The 21,788-nt window shown below is 32.4% G+C and overlaps 1 protein-coding gene across 1 annotated transcript in view; it reads right to left on the bottom strand.

Annotated features, from left to right (window-relative positions):
* LOC107441623 (uncharacterized) overlaps positions 1-21,788 on the bottom strand; it is a 46,504-nt gene that overhangs the window by 9,322 nt on the left and 15,394 nt on the right. Inside the window, exons 3-4 of the mRNA XM_016054955.4 lie at positions 20,786-20,962; positions 13,116-15,922 (exon numbers count right to left, since the gene is read on the bottom strand). Of these exons, the coding sequence (XP_015910441.2) occupies positions 13,116-15,922; positions 20,786-20,962 (2,984 nt within the window). The remainder of the gene's footprint in view (positions 1-13,115; positions 15,923-20,785; positions 20,963-21,788) is intronic.

Below are 21,788 nucleotides of genomic sequence, written 5' to 3'. Positions count from 1 at the left end.
AATGTTTTGAAACGGGCAGGACGAGAAGGAAAATAAAGATTTTATATTTACATTTATGTTAATTAATATAAAGAAATTTTTTAATTTTTTTGCCTGCATCTTCATTTGTTAGCTCCCACCAACTTGACCCTGTGTCTAAGGCAAAATGTCTGTTCCTGAGCTTTGAGAGAGAATGACGTTTTTTTTTTCCTGTAATTTCTGTTAATTCTCTTAACTCCTTCGGGGGCAATGATCAAATATATACGATCACGAGATTCTCCCTTCACGGCCCAAAGTATCATGTATGAAAAGAGATTTTCTTATTCTAGTGGCCCAAGATCACACGGACGTAAATCTTAATACGACTCTCTCAAGGCGGGGATAGCCTGGTTGTTGGGACACTGGGCCCATGTTGAAGAGATCGTGGGTTTGATCCCAGCCGACCGAAGACTTCCCATGTAGTAAATGGTGACTGATGCACTTTAAATCTGTCGGGTCACAAAGTCCTCCACGTTCCCATAACAAATCAATACCTCTGGAGGGTACTGATCCAAGAGCTCCCTTGTCTTATGGATTGGGCTTAAAATTACAAGGATACGGAGTTGAACATTGACAGTCGTAAACCAAGAATTGGGTCAGCTGTTCAACAACGGTTATAAAATACGAACGATTCTCCCGTCAAAACGTACTCCTTAGTCTTAGTACGCATAAACTTGGAGTTTTCGGGGCTGGGAAAGTACTTCTTTCTTCATCCAGAATCCTGATAGTTAAAGACCTGGTCCTTAAAAATCGAATGGTACTGGAACAAATACTTTTATTTATTTTTTACACATTGTAATCCATTTTGCATTTTACTTGATATATTATGAAAACAATCAAAAATATGAATTTCAAACAACATAAGGGATTGTTAGCAGCTATTTATTTTAAGGACTTTTAACTTAATAACTAAAATTTTGCTCGCTATAGAAATGAAATGCATCTTGATTTTTATCTGTCGCTTTATCGATGGTTTGTATTACTGTGAGTTGGAGTGGTGAAAGAAGTGAATGTAGCGATCTGTAAAAAAACTGAGCATTTAGTGTTCCAAATGTTAACGCGCGTGGTTGTTGCCAGTAGCATATTTAAAATAAAGTATAAAGTAAATTAAAATAGAAGTGTGAAGTGTTAAATGCAACTAAAGCGAAACATTAAAGCAAAACTAGATCAAAAGAACTGAAGTTGACGAGTAATAGCGATCTGTGGGTCAGTGAAGCATTTTTTTTTAAAATTAAAAACTGCCCATGTCCAAGGCCACGTCTAAACTGAGGCTTGATGAATTCAGTTGATAATTGATTGAGCTTAGCCGAACTGAGCCCATGTCCAAGAGTTCATAGGTTCGATCCCCTCCTGCCGAAGACTCCCCATACAGTAAATGGAGACTGATGGACGTTAAATCTGTCGAGTCGCAAAGTCCTCCACATTCACATGATAAATCAACACCTCTGGGGGTACTGATCCGGGAGTTTCCTTGTCTTCTGGATTGGTTCAAATTTACAAGGCTACGGGATTGAACATTTGTAGTCGTAAACCCAAAATTGGGTCGGCTGTTCAACGACGGATATAAAATAAAATTAAATTAAAAGCCGACTGTTTCAGACGAGCGATAGTTTAATACCTGCAAAAGTAAACAACGAGGACCCATGTTTTCACAGCAGGGAACTGAGAAAGATATAGGCATATAAGAACATTATTCGTATTGCTAATTATTTAGATAAATAGAAAAATACTCAACATTAAAAATTATTCAAAATGATAACGAAGAAAATAAACTGTGTTTTGCATTGCATCGAAGACCTTATTTTTCCGATTGACCCAGTATTTTACTATATCGTGATTCGAGTTTGTTTTAGTCGTAGCGTTTACTAAATATTGAGGGCAATCAACTGTTCCGGCCTAGTCATATCATGTTAAAAGTGTTCATTTTAAAGACAATTTTCGAAGAAATTTCTGGGGAATTAAGGAAAGAGCTCTGTACAAAATTTTGAAAAAATATAATACGATGCTGAATTTCGAAGCTTAAAAAAATATAAAAAACTGGTTTTAAAAGTAAGGAAAAAAATAAAGTGTAATTTTCAATTTTTTGTGCATGACTTCCTGAAAAACGTGAATGTAAAGAAAAAATAAATAAATAACAGACTTATAACTATAAAACACTTTTGAAGTCTTGCAAAAATCCCAACTTTCATGTACAAGAATTACTTTAGCAACCAAATCTACTGATTAGAATTGAGTAAACGTAGTTTTAAAGTGATGGTTAAGATATCGGTAAAGCTAAGCAGTCCCACAACAGCCAATTTAAGGTTCTCATATCAACGGCATGATGGTGATAGTGAGTTCAGCATCGTGCATCGCCCGGTTTTTCTTTCAAGCTTGTAGAAATCGGCATGAAGTCACAGTGAGGATTCAGTCCAACACTACGCCATTGTGTTTCAACAACGTTTCGCAAAATATAAAAAAAAGAGAATTAAAGACTATTAAAGACTATTCAAATAAGGAAACGCGAAAAAATATCAAAACAAAAAATATTAACAAAGCAAAAGATTAAAATGTGTGAAACTCTTATTTAGAGAGCTCTTTTTTGACGATCTCTGAAAGAGATCTCATGTTGCAGTGCACTAAAGACGATGCCATACATGATTTATTTACAGAGTTGAAAGTCAAATTAGAAAAAATATATATATTCCAGAAAAAAATCAACATCTCAAACAAAAACAAAACCTTCTCATTTTTTTTAAAGCTAACTCTTTATGATATGAAATTTAAGGTAAACTTAAACAAAAAAACACAATTGTTTATTTGGTTAAAATGGTTCTATCAGTCAAAATTGATAAATTTGCTTTTGCATATAATAATATCAGTATTGTGACGCTAAATTTTATTCATGGATCCGGTTTTCATGACGCCAGCACAAGTTACATTTCCGAACCAAGAAAATGACACCGAGTAAAATTAAAATTGCTTGCGAAGATTCAAGCACCTTCGATAACATTTTGAAGTCAATAAAGGTAATAAGAAGAACGACGCTAAGAATGACCCACCTCCATTGACGATCATTTTACTGTAGAACAGAGAGTGATCGTTTCCGTGAGGTTTCACTGTAACTAAGCTGAAAACGCACAGCACAACTGTATTTAAATATTCTTCAACCTTTTTTTTTCCAATCCTTAATTAGTTTTAAACAATATACTAACCAAATTCTTTACACTGTCTAGCTGTTTCCCGAGCGGAAATACTTTCATATGAATTTGAACTATTTCCACGATATTTTTACAAAATGCTTCATGTATTGAATTTTAGTAATAATCTGTCCGGCAGCTATTAAATCACACAAAACATCGTGCTCGAGATATTTCAGTACAGTAAGCATTGAAATTATTTTCATTTCTGTCGTGAGATATGATAGAAAACTCACCCCAATGGTCCATTACGACGCTGCACTACTTGCTCACTCTCCTCTCAAACCTTAACGTCAGTTTAGAACAGCTATTTTATTTTTTATTTTATAACAGTTGTCGAACAGCTGACCCAATTTTTATGGGTTTACGACTACTAATGCTCAACTCCGTAGCCTTGTCATTTTGAACCCAATCCGGAAGACAAGGAAACTCCTGGATCAAGTATTGTTAGAAATTTTCCTTTGTGGAGGACTTTTTGATGGAGCTAACCCGCATTTGCGTTACATGTAGAGGAAGTGTACGAGAACCTCCCACGGTTAGCCCGACGGTGAGGGGACTCTAACCCATGATCCGTCTACCACTGAGGATATTTAACATCAGCACTGTGGTAGGGAGCAAGCCGGATGCGGAATTCGTATCGACTGGGATTCGAACTCGGTTCGCCTCATTGGAAGACGTACGCTCTATCCCTTGAGCCATCGTGGCTCGTATTATAGCTATTGCTCGAAAAAGGCAGGCTCCTTTACCAATAGTTGATATGACAGGTATGCGGTACTATAGCAACTATTATGTTTAAAATTTCTAGAGCCATTATAGAAAGGATCAAAAAATAAATCTAAATTGTTACTTCGTAACTAAGTTTTCATTTGTAAAAAATGCAAAATTATTTTAAATAAATACTTAACGTGTAACTAACTACTACTTAAATTATTACTTAAGATAACCTATCAAAATGATTAATAACCATAGTGTTGCCAATGCGACGACGCACCGAGAAATAAAGACGTTGAAATCACCACGGTCTCTTAGTGACGTCATAAACAGTAATTTCCAAGCCCCTGCGTTAGGGAGCAGAGCCCCTGAATTAGAGTATAATAGTATAGGAGCCTAATAACTGAGTAGCCGCCAATTTTAAGTATTTGTCATTGAGTAATGAACAACAGCTTTGTTTTTCCGTTGGTTGTACTATCCTTTATATCTATTATTATATAAATTTTAAGCATGTACAGTACCGAAATGTAAAGGCAATTATAAAAATGGTTTTAAAATTTTAACTTACAAATTCCCCACTATCTTTGATTTTTACGAAAATGAATAAATTCAATTAAACGCGACATTTATCAAGTATCAGTTAATGGACGAGTAAATGTTATTTATCTTTTATACTTTAATATTCATTTTTGCAGACTTTATAACAAGCTTTTTAATTACATAATAAAAGAAATCGTATTTCAGAATTTAAATGTTTCGGGTACTGTTTATTATTTGTTAGAGGATATTATAAAAAATAAAATTATCAAAACATTCATACTATTGTAAAACTTTTGGTTGAGAAATAAAACAAATCTAAGCACAATTTGTTTGCTTAAATATTCATGAATTTCAATATAAAACTATCCTCGAAAAGAAATATTTCAGATGTCATTAAAGAGCTGAAATTTTTATTATTTAGAAACCGGCAAAATAAACAGTTTAGTTTTATTTCTAAAAGAAAGAAAGATATTAATAACAGTGCTGATTGGCACTTAAACTTGTGTATTCTTAATGATAGTATACTATTATTTGATTTGAATTTCCTAAATATTTTACTTGGATGTAGAAAAATTTCTGTGCATTCAATGATAATAATTTAAAATAGGAATTTAAGTCACTTCATTTAAATTGCTTTTGGTAATAATTTTAAATTAGTTTTAATGAGATTATTATTCACGTTTCATGTAGCATGATTCATACTTACACAGATATATTGCTTTAGTGTATCTTGTGATGAAGTCGTAAACGATTTTTTATGACATTAAAATTAATTATTAGATTTGAAAATTAAATTTTAAGGCGAGACATTCACTGAATATGTAAAAGTATCGAAAAATAATTTATTTGGTTAGTTAAATTTTCAAATAATTCCACACACACATTTAAAAAAATTATTTCCCTATATGCGTTATTCGCAAAGTTTTGAGTGTTTTTTGAAAAAAAGTCAATGGCTTTTTCTGCAAAAACAAGCATACAAAAATATGCAAACATGCATACTTTTTTTGTTTTTTACATATTATTTGAATCCCTAGGGATTTTTTCTGTTGAACTTTATTGTAATTTTCTTCACAATCAACCTAAAATAAAATTGTGCATGGAATAAGCGCTTTGAAAATTTTGAAAATTTTTACAGCATGTTATTTATATCTGTGCATTTGATATTTTTTGAATTTTTTTCTTTTACCTTTTCAATGTTGCATAAAGGGAACCATGGAAATTTTTCTCATTGGTGTATAAGCAAATGAATGTGTAAATTTACTGCAGAAACCATAATGCGGAGATAAAAAAAAAGTTTTTTTTTATTTATTTATTTATTTTTTGCGAAAAATCTAAATGAAACTTACAGCTTTAAAGACTTAAAATTTGGAAGATTTCTATCCATTTTTTAACATTTTTTAAGAAATCTGATCCATATTATTAATTTTTGATAATTAATTGATTTACAATAAAGTGTGTATATTATGTAGCTAAGAAGATGTTAACTTTAATTTTAATTAAAAAAAAATCTGAAGATGCCCTTAATCATTGAGGAGTTAAAATCAAATTTGCATATTTTTTAGGTTTGTAGGAGTTTTTGAATTTTATTTGAAAGAATTTTTTTATAAAATCCTTTACTATTATGAAATGCAAATAATATTGTTTCATAACAGCATCAAATAGTCCTACATGTTTATTTTATTGAGTTATAACGTGTATATAATAGTGAGTTATTCTAATAAAAACTGAAAATTTAGTACTTAAAATATTTAAGTGTCATTAAATTAGCTAAAGCAAAAATATTTTACTTATCTTATAAAAGATGTGAAATATTTATTATAGTTTCCTCTTAATACAAATATGCACTTTGAGCAATTCCTAGGGTGACGTCACAAAGTTATGGAGAGGCCTTGACAATTGTTTATGGTACCACATAAGAGAAGTACGTATATTTTTTAAAGGATCGAATTATACCACATGCTGTCTAATATATTCGACTCTGCATCTAAAGATGGTGTGACAGAACTATAGAGTGTTGTGTTTAAATTCTCATTCTAACAGTAACAATTTTGATACAAAGATCTATAATTTAACTGTGCGATTTCTTTATTGATTAACCTTTTGCCTATGGCGCCTGATAACACTTTCTGTTCTGGACTATCAGTTGTACCAGCCGTAGGCAAATGGTTAATAAAGTATAGGATTATGTTAAAACAGTTTATCGAGCCAATATAAATTCGCCAGGCCGTCTTGTATAATTATGATTAAATTTTGTTGGTTGAATTGATTCTTCAAGGATGTTGTTGGTTTTTATTCTCATTGGTATCTGGGAGGTCGATTCCATTGAGGAAAACGGGCAATTACATGAAACATTGCGCAAAGTATTTCTCAACAATGAAACACGACGTTTATTTTTTATTATGTACTTCAATTCAAATAACCCTGCACTGTCAGCTTATTTTTCAATATCAAATAACACAAAAAAACCAAACCTTGTGGGAATTTCGGGAAAACCTTTAGTATTTAAATCTTATCAGATTATATTTTGCTGAAAATAAATTCTTTCAGAATAAGAAAAGGGGGAAATCTAGAAAAAAAAATCTTCAGTTAATCTTCTTTCTCGAGATTGAATTAATTACAAGTTACTTTACTAATTCATTTTACCTGCTTTGCTGAAAGAAATTAGCTAAGAGGATTTAGTAATGGTGTTAAGGATTTAGTTCAATTTTCTTTTTTTTCAATTACATGTAGTCTCGTAGCAACCATGGTTTTCTATTTTTCTCTCTTACGCTAAATTTAGAATGACTTACGCTGCTTCATATTATTCTTACAAAGCTTGATTCAGTTTTGGAGAAAAAAAATGAGAAACAAAGATTTCTAAAACAATTTAAAACGGAAGCATCTTTGTATTTTTTCTTTTTTCTAAGTTGAACTTTATGCAAACCAAAATTAATCCCACACCTAAAAGAATTAATTGCATCTAAAACTTTAAAAATTGTGACTACAACAAAACTATTCTTATTTCTGTGATGACGCATAGCTATTTTCTTTAAAAAAGTTTTTGATTTCGAGCATTGTTTTTCGAAAAAAAATGCTACATAAATATACACACTCTTAGGAAATGTAAAATAATATATAAGAGAGAAAAAATTAGCAATAAAATTATTGTTATTTACTGTTAACAATATATTATATATTATAATAATATATTGTTAAATTAACAATATATTATTATAATATATAATATAATACAATAATTTATTGTTAAATTAACAATAAATTATAACAACATAATATTTTGATTGAAGAAATTAAATCGATTAAAATCAGTTTGATTACCGGGTACTGTTGAATATCAATTATAGACGATTTAAAGACGCGGAATAACATCAGAAAACATTTGAAGCTTTTAATCATCAAACTTTATGTCATAAGACAAATAAATATAATAATTTTTAAAAAAATTAAAAACAACCATTTTATGGGTATGCAAGTAAAAGTAATAAATAAAATATTATCGTATATCACCGAAATGAAACAGCTGGCCAGACGCTAAGTGCATTGGAAAGGAATCGGTCCTCATATTGAAAATGTTATAAAAAGTTGTGAGGACTGTGCCAAATTTCAAAAAGAAAAATTACCAAAAGTTGCTATACATCCTAGAGATGATCCAGAACAAAACTGGGAATTAATTCATACGGATTACGCTGACCCCTTTGTAGGAAATCATTTTTTATTGCGCATTTGATGCTAAATCTAAATGGGCAGAAATTCGCATTCTGAAAGATGCATCTACTTCTAGTATAACTATTAAACTTTTAAATGACATTTTTTTCTTTTCATGAATTTCCTAAAATAATGGTTTCTGACAATGCCACTATCTTTACAAGTGGTGGACTCAAACTATATTGCTCTAATTACGGTATTACCCAACGTTTCATCGCACCTGGACATCCTGCCACAAATGACTTTTAGCTGAACAAACATCGACTAAAATCAATATTCAGGGAATCAGACATTTTAGAGGAGAAAGTTCAAAGAATTCTTTTTGGCTATAGTGCTACACCACTTGTGGGCTTGGGGAAAATCTCCTGCTGAACTATAACTAACCAAAAAAGTTGCAGATACAATTAGATACTATTTTTCCAAATCATCTTCATAAGTCAAAAATTTTTACTAAGCCTGTACGTTCCCTCTAAGTGGGGGAAAGGGTTCAAGTCCGTAGGTATCAAAACAATGGCGAATAGTTGAAAATCGGAATTGTAACTCGCAGACTGGAATCACGCCATTGCAATGCTAAATTGGATTCCGAACACTCTTAAGCTTTACATTTACAATATGAATTCTGCCAGAGTACTTTTACCACGCATTCCAACTAATTCTTCAGATTTGAATCCAGAAACTCCGTAACAAGGAAAGTTTATTTTCAATGTTCCTACACTACCGAAAAAGGTGCAAATTCAAGTGCCCCAAGATGGAACTTTGCCCACAATTTTACCACTTCATTCTTAGCTCAACAGGCGACAAAACAAGGAAAGTTTATTTCAAATGTTCCTACACAACCGAAGGAGGTGCAAATTCAGGTGCTCCACGATGGAACTTTGCCCACAATTTTATCACTTCATTCTTAGCGCAACAGACCACGAAACAAGGAAAGTTTATTTTCAATGTTGCTACATCACCGAAGGAGGTGCAAATTCAAGTGCCCCGAACTTTGCCCACAATTTAATCACTTCATTCTTAGCGCAAAAGACGACTAACTGGATACCTCAGAAATTATCACTTATATTAAACTTTTATTTCACCTACAATTTTAGTGGGGGAGAATTACTATAACTTAACCGCAACTGCTATGCGTTCTTATAACTTAACCGTAACTGCAATATGTTCTTCTTTTCTTGTTGTGTACTCTCAGCTTTTCCTTTTTTCTTATTAAAGTTTAATGTTGTGTTTTGCTATTCCCAGATTATATATCATATCACAGATCCTCAGATTATTTCTTACTATATCATCCATTCTCATATTCATGAATACAACGTACTGCAACAAAGTAATACGTATACATAAAAGATGTAAACAAAAACAAAACGTTTTCAAAAACAAAAGTGAAACTTATTCATTAAAAAGTTTCTCAACAGGGAGGTACCGGCATCTGTTGACATACAGACTCAACACTTTTTGTATACAAGATGCTAGTTTGAATCATCCTTCTTAAAATTCAAAATCAAGTCAAGGCTATTCATAAACTAAATTATCTGCAAAAAGATCATCGGAAATTAACAGTCTATATGCATCATGCAGCCCAATGACTAATCTATTGGGTGAAATTTTACATAATTCTCTCGCTTAAAATACATCTAGTTTTTTTCTTCCTATTCGTATGTCTTCTGTAGCAGTATAGGTCTTAAGTGATTGAAATACTATATAAATAAAAATATGCAGAAGGATTTTTTGTTTATTTTTTTTTGCGAATGATTTTCTAGCGGCTTCAAAAACGTTTGCAACCCTGTGTGTATTTTTTATTCTTCCTCTTTGTTCTTTCGTTTTGGCTACGTTATTTTGAACCACTCTGTAGAAAAAAGTTCATTATTGAATACCTTATGTATGCAACATCTATATAAAAGTGTTAAAATAACATCTTATTGTGATAATCTTGCTACTCGGACTATGGATTTCTATTCCAATATTTCAAAATTGGATGGAAATATCTCGAACACATTTATAAATTACATCTTTATAAAAAGTCTTACTGATTTTTTTTCTTCTTTCAACAATCTCTTTGCCAAATTATTTCTTAGAGTTCCTGGGGTGCTTATCGCATACAAAAATCGCTCAACAGTGACCCGGATTACGACATCTTTTGAGAAGTGGGATCACGTACTTTAGTTATCCTTTCATCAAACTATCCCATCATTATGTTTCGTCCGCATGTCAAGCCCAAGCTATAACATGACAAGAATTATTGTGCAGCATGATTTGCTTTAAGCTAAAATGTCTCCAGATTTTTACCTTTTTTTCAATAGAAAGTATGTTTAAAAAACCGAAATATAAGAAAAATTAAAAATATATTGAGAGGAATAAATAACTACAGTAGCAAGCGAATTAGTTGAATCAAACACATATTTTGAAAAACGGCAGTAAAAAATTTTAAACATATTTTATGTTTTAGCCTTTCGATTTTAGTGCCAAATTTTAGCATTAATTCTAACAGTTTTTTTTTTCAGTTTCCTAGATTTTATTCCTCTCTATACCATATTTGAATCAATGAGCAATGATTATTTGTTGGTTCAACAATCCGTTTTTGGGAGTCTTTACTTTCATATAGTCCATAGACATTCTATGGGATAATAATATGGCGAATTTCCAGGTCACTCTAGAAAAGTCTCATTGTTTTAGACAATGTTATCCATGTTTTTTATGTTATTTTTTATTTTTAGTCACAATGAGTAGAACAATCTGGTTGGCCTTTTGTGCTGTCTTGTTTAATTCAGGCTTCACTTTTTCTGTCCTTATTTTCTTGTACTAATTACTGAACAACATTCCTGCAACAGTTACGACTGGTTCTATATCTTTGTATAAAAATTGATTTTTGTATAAAAGTTGCCACCAAAATGTTTTTCTTAAGGCGACAAGGGACTTTCAAAGAAGCAAAAACTTGTCAAAAAATCGATATTTTGCATTTTATATTTTTGAAATCTAGGCATTTAACTGAACATTTAAAAAAAAAAATTCTGGAATAAGAGCAAAATTGATGAAGTTATGGCCATTTCAGTTTTGACCACACCCCTTTGTTTACCTTTTTTTGCCTGCTTAAAATTAGTTAAAATTAGTTTAGTTTAAAATTAGATTTAAATTAGTTGAATATTTTGTTAATTTTTTTAAAAAAATTTAAAGTTTATAATTATTAAACTAGCTCATTAGACAAGATTTATAGGTATTTATATCAAAAACAAGAAATATTTGTTCAGAAGTAAAATTTGCAATGAAAAAGTAGTAAAAGTCATTTTTCTCAAAATGTCTTTTTTGACGAATTTACAAATTTCAAACTGTTCCAGCGTAATGAATTTTCATTCTATTGACCTGAGAATTTAATGCTATATATTTATGAATATTATTAACATTTTGTTGGAAAAGTTTTTTGAATTAAGAGAATAGAATTTTTTTTATACATGATATTTTATAGAGGAATGATGATTTTTTTCCTAAAAATGTAGGTTTTTTACTGTTTTTTTAATGCTATTCGTTTCTATAATAAAAATTAGGAAAAGTACTCCCAAAAATTTTTTCAATATTATCTAATATGTAATATTTTAAAAGAATTTTGTCATTTTGACAAAATTTCAGACGCGAGGAGTAATATAAAAAAACATAAAAAATTCAAAAATTTAAATTTTTTAATTTCTTAAAATTTGAAATATTTTTTTGAAATTTTGTATAACAGTTGTTTTTAACAATATAAATGTATTCTGAAAATTTCAAGCAAATCCCTTGATAATTTCAAAAAAAAAAATTTGAAAGTCCCTTGTCGCCTTAAATAAAGTTCATAAAGACAGCAATTTAATACCCTTGATTGAATTAATACGCTCGCATTACTGCGAGCGTATTAATTCAATCAAGGGTATTACATAATTACTGCATCATTTAAATTGTTTAAAATATTATGAACACTATGAAAATTTTTAAAAAGATTACAAGTTGTAGTCAGAGCTTTATTATTTAAAAAAAATTATAATTTTCACGTTTAATTCACGCAATTGAGACCGTTTATGGACTTGCCAGAAATATGAAGAAAAAAATAGTTATAATGTATGCAAACACTTGGCACCAAAATCAAAAGGAGAGAACATAAAATATTTTGAAAAATCCCTATTGTTGCTTTTCAAAACACAAGTTTGATTCATTTAATACTCTCACTACTGTAGTTAGTTAAGCAATAATTTTTTAACCTCAATAGGTATTAACACTTAGGGTCGAATTTTTCCTTCGAATTTTAATATATATCCGTAAAGCTTTTTAAAAAAAAAATACAATTTTGCGCGCAACAACAAAACTAGTTTTTCGAGTGGCAATTCTATACAAAAACGTATTTTAGATTTTTTCTTAGATTTTAATTTTCTGAATCTAAAAATAACATAAAGATGGGTTCTTAATGTCAGGATTCTATTTTTCAGAATTAAGGGAAATATCAAGTTTTGTGAAAAAAAGAAAAAAAACTTTGTCTTTACAAAAGCTGTAATTTTAAAATAATGATATCTTTGTCTCCACTTTTTAGTAAAGCGTCTGTATTTAAAAGATTGCTTGGCGTGCTTGTTTTTATCGAAAAATAATTTGAATGGTGTATAAACTTACCCAAACTTCTCCTAAATAGACCAATGGGGAATATGCAAATACATTTACCCTAATTTATAAAGTTATAATATTATATATAAAAAGTCATATATAATCCGTCTACAAGAATCCAATCTTTTCAGCAAAAAGTGACTTCTATCCAAATATTTAAGTTTTAAATTTTGCCTCAGAGATTTTCAATTAGAATGTTCTTAAATAGTTTATACAAAAGAAATTTTACAAAATGCTGCTTAAAAGAATTTAAAATTTTCTTACATTTATAGTTCGTATACATATTGGTTCTAATTCATAAGATACTGTTTATAGACATTTTGAAATGAATTACGTAAATATAGTTACCTTAATTCATAAAGTGTCCGAGAATCCAATCTCTTCAGCAGAAGGCCACTTATATCCAAGTATTTGAGTTTAACCAATCCAGAGAAACTACTTATCCCCAGCACTTCTATGGGATTTCGAGATATGTCTAATACGAAGAGCTTGCGCATCTTATTCCAAAGATGCATGGGAACACTCTGCAGTAAGTTACCAGATATATCCAAGTTCCTTAAATTCCGACACTTCTCAAAAACATGTTGAGACATGTTGTACAGGAAATTATCCTTCAAATTCAACAGATGAAGATGCGGAAGCGGCAATGTAGACACAGATATTAAACTAGCGTTCTGCAAATGGAGTGATCGCAATAAAACCAATGATATCAAAGGATTTTCGTGGAGTATTTTTTGCAGTGGATTGTGGGACACGTCTAGTTCAATCAAGCTGCTCAGACCGTGGAAGCTCTGTTCATGAAGGAAGGATATAATGTTGGAAGACAAATTCAAAGTCTGCAGTCTGCTTAAACCCGAAAAACTATCCGCACATATGTTTCGTATTGCATTTTGCGATATATCCAGGTCTCTTAAAGTCAGTCTTAACGATGTTAATGCTTTTATGGGAGATTCGGTAAGACTATTTCTGGACAGGTTTATCCTCTCAAGTTTGGTGTCATCGAACGTTCCCTCCTCAATCACACCGATGTTGTTGTAACTTATATCCAAAACTCGCAATTTATCCATGCCTCTGAAAGTCAGGTTGTTCACATCGGATATGTTGTTATGATCTATTGTTAAAATTTGTGTATATCTGCAACAGTCAAAGCTTGACCTGTCCAGATAATTATAAGAGTTACAAGATAAGCGTAGGATTTGCAAGTGCGGTAGGAGAGTCTTTGGAAGATCTGAAATATTATTTTTGGAGGCTAGCAAATGAAGCAAATATTCACTGCTACTTAAAAACAAGGAATCCGGTATCACAGATAACTGATTATTCGTGAGATCTAGAGTTCGGAGCTTTAGTGGGAATGCAGAATTATTGGCATGATCTAGCTCTTTGAGTTGATTATTGGACAGATTTAAATATATCAATCCAGTTTCTCCATCAATCGCATTGAATGAGAAAAAATCCAAATAGTTATTTTGCAGATAGATATTGGATAGTTTTGTCAAATTATTGAATGCTGATGGTTCAATTGAAGATATTTCATTTTCAGACAAAACAATTGTATGTAGGTAGGGGCAATTTGAAAAAGAAAAGTTTTCAATCGAAGTTATCTTATTATCGTACAACACCACTGTAGACAAATGTGAAATTGATTCAAATGTACCACTTTTTAAAGTTTTCAGTTCATTGTGACTTAAATGGACGGTACTTAAGTACGTATGAGAGGCCATCTTAAATAACTCACTAGAAATATCTGCTAAATCATTGTCACTAACGTCTAAATGACGTAACTTTTTCAGCTCACCGACACTGGCTGATGAGAGTAGCGATATGTTATTGTGGTCCAACTGAAGCCATTCCAAATTATGTAAGTCTTTTATGAAAGTTTCCACTGGGTAATTGTACTCAGAGAATGCTGAAGTTAAGTCTAAAACTTCTAGAGTTTTCTTGAGCGGTAAAAACACTAATTGATCAACGTACATAAGGTTATTAAATGAAAGTTTCAGTTCTTTAAGTTTTGTTAAATAAATAAATGAACCTCCTGATAAATATGTCATTTTATTATTGGCTAAGCTTAGCATGGTTAAGCTTTGACCCCAGCCTTCAAAGTCATCTCTGTATATTTTATGTATCCGGTTGTCCTGGAGACTGAGGCGGACCAGTTTTGACAAGGATTTTAAAGTCTTCTTCGGAACATGGTGCAGCATGTTTCCCGATAAATCTAATATCTCCAACGTACCTCTACAGCCATGCAGATCTCCTCTTCCTAATTGCCGCAGTAGATTGCTTTTGAGTGATAAATAAATCAATGATTTCAAGTCATTGATTGCAGATGGAAACAGATCTAGCAAGTTGAAGCTTAAATCCAGCGTTTTTAGTGTCGTTTCAATTCCAACGAAAGCGTCAGAATGTATGTTTATTATGCGGTTGTTTGCCAAAACCAGTCTTTCCAGTTTCGTCCCTTTAAAGCTCCGAGCAGAGAGTGTCCGTATGAAATTGAAATCCACGTGCAGCTCTTTAATGGTGAAAGAACCATTGAACACACATTCTGGAAGGTGCGTCAGCAAGTTATTGCTCAGTTCCATCTTCTCCAAACTATGGACACTCAAATGGAAAGGGCAAGGGAGTTTATGGATAAGGTTACCAGATAGATACAAAAAGCGCAAGTGCTTTAGATAATATATAGCATGAAGAGGCACTTTCTTCAGTATATTGTTGGAAAGGGACAGAGATCTTAAATAGGAGGGGAAAGAGTTCGTTCCAACATCATGAACAAAATTACCCTCAAGATCCAATAAACGAAGGTTGATGAGACTCAAAAAGGCACCCTCGGGAATTGTTGTAATGGAGTTTGAACCCATGAACAAGCTGCTGAGAACATTTTTGCAGTTTAGTTGTGTCCACTTAAAGTTATGGATATCGTCTATATGGTTTCCTTTCAAATTTAACCACTGGAGATTGTTCAGTGAACTGAGAGGCTGAAGTGGAAATTCATTTATCTGATTCTGACTTAAATCTAGAGTAGTCAGAATATTTTCCAAACCACTGAATGTCCAAGGAGAAATATAAATGATGTTATTCTGCATTAAATGCAAGGATGCTACGTTTGTGCCTTCAAACAGATTATTATTCAATATCTCTAAACCTGAGCGTATGATAGTCACCTGAAATTAAAATAAATATATATATATATATATATATATATATATATATATATATATACACTGCTCAAAAAAATTAGGGGAGCACATGGTTTTAGTGAAATTACGCAAATATTTACACCGATAAGTAACAAAAAAGTAATCATTTATAATGTAAGACCGAGCAGGAAAAAGAAGAAGAAAACTTCATATGCAAATAAAAGTTCATGACGTCACAAACCAGAAAAGAAGATAAGAGCAGAAATTGGGATGTAGCAGAGACGTCTGTTTCACTGCCGTAATTCAGAAAGTTAATTTCTCAGTTATTGTTTTTGAGAAAGGGTGACTTGAAAATGTCTCAACAACGTGATTTACCTGAATCCATTGCATGGCGCATCATCCGTAGACTGGAATCCGGGCAAACACAACGCAGCGTGGCGGACGCTGTTGGAATCGGCAGAAGTGTCGTTGCAAGGCTATGGAATCGATTCCAGGAGACTGGAAATGTGAGTTGTCGGCCAGGGCAAGGTCGGCCACGTGCAACAACTGCAGCTGATGACCGGTATATACAGTTAACAGCTCGTCGTAACAGAACAGACAATGCTACTCAGCTGCAAAGACAGTTTCTCGTGGCAACAGGACGAAGAGTTTCCACTTAAACAATACGGAATAGGCTCCATCAGGGAGGTCTCTATGCTCGTAAGCCCATGGTCTGCATTCCATTGAACTCGAGCCACCGTGCGGCTAGCAGAAGATGGGCTGCTGAACATCAAGATTAGGAGCAACGCGATTGGAGCCATGTATTGTTTACAGACGAGTCTCGATTCAGTCTGGAGAGTGACACCCGACGTGTTTTGGTGTGGAGGGAAAGGGGAACTCGAAATAACCCCACTTTCATTCGTGAAAGGTCACACTACAGACGAGCTGGTTGGATGGTGTGGGGTGGAATAAGCATAGGTGGACGTACGGACCTGCATATCATTCGGAACGGTACTTTGACGGCCCGCAGATATGCAGACGAGATATTGAGACCTCATGTCATACGCTACGCAGCAGCCATTGGTGATTCCTTTGTTTTACAAGATGATAATGCGAGACCACATACAGCTCGTCTTGTGAAGAGCATGCTGGAAGCTGAAACAATATAACGTATGAAATACCCTACACCCTCTCCTGACCTGAATCCAATCGAGCATGTTTGGGACGTGCTCGGGCGACGCATTGCTGCAAGACCAAGCCCTCCATTAACTCTCCGTGACTTGGAGATTGCCCTTCTTTAGGAGTGGAACTGTATTCCTCAAACTCTCATCGATACCATCATCGCATCCATGGGAAACAGGTGTGCAACAGTCTTAGCTGTTCGAGGAGACCACATGCCTTATTAACAGTACTGCATCACTTCCAAACATTACTTTTTTATCGTTTACATGTAAACCAATTGTTGCCTTAAATCAGCTTTTTGTTTTTTTTCCATAGTTTCCATGAATTAAAGATTAATTCCATATGTTTTTAAGTCTTTTTTTCTGTATCGTGCATTGATACGTATGCACTATCCATTTCATGCAGCTCTGTGGATGTCTCGCACGACTTTCTTACTTTCTTTGCTTGCTCCCCTAATTTTTTTGAGCAGTGTATATATATATATATATATATATATATATATATATATATATATATATATATATATATATATATATATATATATATATATATATATATATATAACTTGGTTTTTTGCTAGAAGTGCATTTCGTACAATTTAGAACAATGATATAATGATAATTTCCTTACATTTATGAGATAGGATATAGGGTCATACAATGATAAGCTACATTTTAAAATTGATCAGGGATGTACGATTTCCATGTACGCAGTATTCTCATGTATTATGTTGTTAACTAATTGAATTTCTGATACTTATAAAGTAACTATCAAGAAATATTACAAACATTTTGATGTCAAAATGTATTTTGTCAACAAAAAAGCAGCATCGCTTATTATTATATTTCCCTTATCTTTCGTTCAAATAATAGTTTAATCTCAGTATTTTTATTTACTGAGTATTATTAAAGCTGCTAAAATTTTACAGAATGCTATTTAAAAAGACAATTTACAATAGTTTTGGAAAAAATAAAAAGTTAAAAAAAATAACATGGAATCATGCTTAAATTTTATATTTCTTTAAAATTATTTCTGTGTTAAAAAGTTTAACAATTTATTGCAGTTGTATTGCATATTCGTTATACTTACAACCATCGATAATGCTTTTTTTTAAAGGTCAAATTTTGATTTTAAAATTTGCAATACAAAATTCCAAATTAACGGGTTAAATAGTGATCGACTGTCTAATCTAAAAAAGGAAAAATATATTAATAGTTAAGCATCATTTTTAGAATTTCAAATTTTTGGGTAAATAAACATATTATAATCAGTTGTGTGTAATTCATTCGATTACGTATATTAAATCTTAGTTTAAACATGCAATTCAAGTGTTTTAATTTATGTATATAATTTAAGTATTTAATTAATATCTAATCAATTAACCCTTTCTCTGTCGGATATTTTTTCAAATTTCAGACCCAAATAAAAGAATTTTTTATTGCTGAAAATTAATATATGTTCTATCCTAAATTCGAAAATGCAAGATATTTTTGTCAGCAAGCAGTTTTTTGTTTGATCTATTGGTGATTAAATATGTGCACAGGTCTCCAGTTTTCCTTGCGATTCACCCAAGTTTTACCTTAAAAAGATACACTGTCATAACATATTTATTAACTTATTACTGCATAAAATAATTATTAAAATTAGGTAAAAAAATATCGAAGTAAATAATTTTCCAACCTTAACGTTAAAACAACTTTACAATCTGTTCTGGACATCAAACCGCAAAAATCTTATTTATCACAAAACTATCACAACTATTTTGATATACAACGGTAATACAAATGAAAGTGAAATTACAGAAAATAAATTATTTTGATTTCATTTCAAGGTGGGAAATCTTACTGCGAAAATTGTGACGAAAGTGGGACTAGTTGCGCCATCTCATAGCAAGATTCAGAAATACAAAAATAATCGAGGGATTTTAAGGGACGTATAATTAGTGACGAATTCAATTTTAATGATGCAATTTCTCTCTTCGTCGCATGCCATGTGACGCCGAAGGTATATGATGCGACGCCGACAGAGGAGGCATGTAATGCATTCTATTATGTCATCTATGTTATTTTTCTAAACCTTTGATGGGGGGTAGGAGACATTTTGCTCCACTTGTCAAATAGGCCCTATGTGCCTGATTCAATAAGATAGAAATTTTGGGCAGAACATTTTGGATTATTAAGAAAAAAATTATCTTTGATAGTTTACTTTTTTCTTGCTTTATCCAAATATTATTTTCTTACATAAAATTTAGAGGTACATTGCTCAAAATAAAAAATGGACCATCCCTTAATAACTTTTGATCTAAAGGTCGAATTTTCACGTTTTAGGACTCAATCTTAATGGTTCGAGGGGGTAACCTCAAGTATACTAATTAATTAGTGCATACGATATTTTAAGCTACGAAATCATGTGCAAAAACGTACTTTTTTTCTGAATTAACCTATCTTTTTTTCGACGGATTTGAATTTCTGACTCCCAAAATGTAGGGGGTAGCTGCAATCTGGGAAATATGGTACCAATAGTTTGGTCAGGAGACCGGTCCAAAGTTTGGACCCCTTAATGTTAATTTTATTTTTTGCGTATTTCGCCATATCTCGAGAATTTTTTAAGCAAATTGAAAAATTTTTACACACAATTATAAAGTTTCTTTAGCCACAGCCATGCGGGAAAAATTTATTATTTGTTATTATTTTATTTTGTACTAATCTAAAATTTTTAAATTGCAGGATATACAATTTTTACATCATTTTAAAGAATGTATTTTTGCATGACAAAATACAAAATTTGGGCAAAATCGGTCCAATAGTTCCTGGGAAATCGACTTTTAAAAATGGGACTTTTGCAAAAGATGATTTCTCAGAAATTTGTCTGATTTTACTCAAATTTTGCATTTTGTCCTTTAAAATTACATTCTTTAAAGTGATATAAAAAAACTGTTAACCTTACAATTCAAAATTTTTTCATCTAGTTTAAAATAATAAAAAATAATAAATACTCACTAAAATTTATTTTCGGATTAACGAATTTCATAATTGAGTGCAAAAACTTTTTACTTCGCTTAAAAAGTTCTCGAGATATAGCGAAATACGCAAAAGGAATTATCAAGATTAGAGGCTCCCAGCTTCCGACAGCTCTCCTGACCAAACTATGGGTACATATTTCCCAGATTGAGGCTACACCCTATATTTTGAGGGACAGAAAACTGAATCCGTCTAAAAAAAGGCATGTTTATTCAGCGAAAATATGTTTTTGTGTCTGATTTCTTAATTTAAAATACCATCTGCACTAATTAGTTAGCATATTTGAGGTCACCCCTTCGAACGGTTAAGATTGAGACCTAGAACGTGAAGATCCGATCATTAGATCAAATGCCATTGTGAGTGGTCTGTTTATTTTTTTGCGCAATGTACATTGTAAGATATGTACATGATAAATAGTGTATATATGTTAGATTACATTCAGCTTGCAATTTTTTTAAAAAATATTGCAGTGCTTTGGGACTCAGTTAAGAGATGTGATAGTGCGTTCTATCTTGAACCCATGGCGTTGAATAATTTATTTAAAAAGTGCTCTCCACCAAGTTCGAATAGAAACTTTAGAGTTTTGTTTATTTTATTTCACACCAGAACGTGCGATCACGCATTGCAAATAAAGGTCCTCTTAAAAACATAAAGAATACTTTTAGCAGCAATAAAAAGCACTTCTGAAACGTGAGGGATCTCTCACCTGATATATGGCTTCTGCTGGGAGAGATGGGAAATCGGAGAAGGGTACGCCCCTGCAGATGACTTCGTGGTGACTTTTACGACAAGTGCACAGGCGGTTGAAGCTACAAGCTTCGTTGCAGTCATTTCCGGTAAAACTTAAAATAATTATAATCAGGGTGGACAGAAGGTTTGCCATCTGAAAATATGAAATTTCAATATTTATTAAGCTGTGCCGCAAATAACATTTGTATTGACAGAAATGCATCAAGCATGCAATGAAGTTGAATTACTTACGTAACTCTGTGGAACAAATTTTTTGCTGTATTTATACGAATGCATGCCTAATTTGGGTGTGGGGATTTCAAATATGAAATTAGCTTTGCTCCTAAAGCTATTGATGTTTATTAAAATGACATCTTCGTGTCGAAATGTACAAGTTTATTAACGTTATATATCGTAATTTAACGTTATATAACGTTAAATTACGATATACACCGAAGAGCCATCACATTATGACCACCCTCTATCTATGACAATGGGCTCGCCCAGGTTTTCATGGTTTCTCGTCCAGGAACCAAGATTTCATGGGGCACATTAGGACCCATAATCCTCATAGAACAATCCCTGACGTCTCTAAGCTACTTGAACATGGTTGCAGACCAGGTTCACACATTCATAGCAACAGTTTTTCCTGCGGGGGATGGTGTTTACCAACAGGATAATGCACCATGTCATAAGGGTCAAATCGTCGACGAACATTCCAGCGACTTTCAAGTCATGTCTTGGCCCCCAAATTCACCTGACCTTAATCCAATGGAGCATTTGTGGTCCTACTTGGAAAACCAAATTCGTGCTGCCACGCTACCCCCTCGCAATGTGAGGGAATTACAGAACTAGTTGGTGAGCGCTTGGAATACCTCAGAATACCTATCAGCACTTTGTGGAATTAATGCCACGGCGGGTGCTAGCAGTTTTGAGGGCTAAAGGTGGTCCTACATGTTATTAGCAGCGTGGTCATAATG

Source organism: Parasteatoda tepidariorum, chromosome 3 (genome assembly GCF_982258835.1).
Source record: "Parasteatoda tepidariorum strain Cologne lab strain chromosome 3, Ptep-v5.0, whole genome shotgun sequence".
Classification (NCBI taxonomy): domain Eukaryota; kingdom Metazoa; phylum Arthropoda; class Arachnida; order Araneae; family Theridiidae; genus Parasteatoda; species Parasteatoda tepidariorum.
This window is presented reverse-complemented; position numbering and strand designations above follow the sequence as displayed.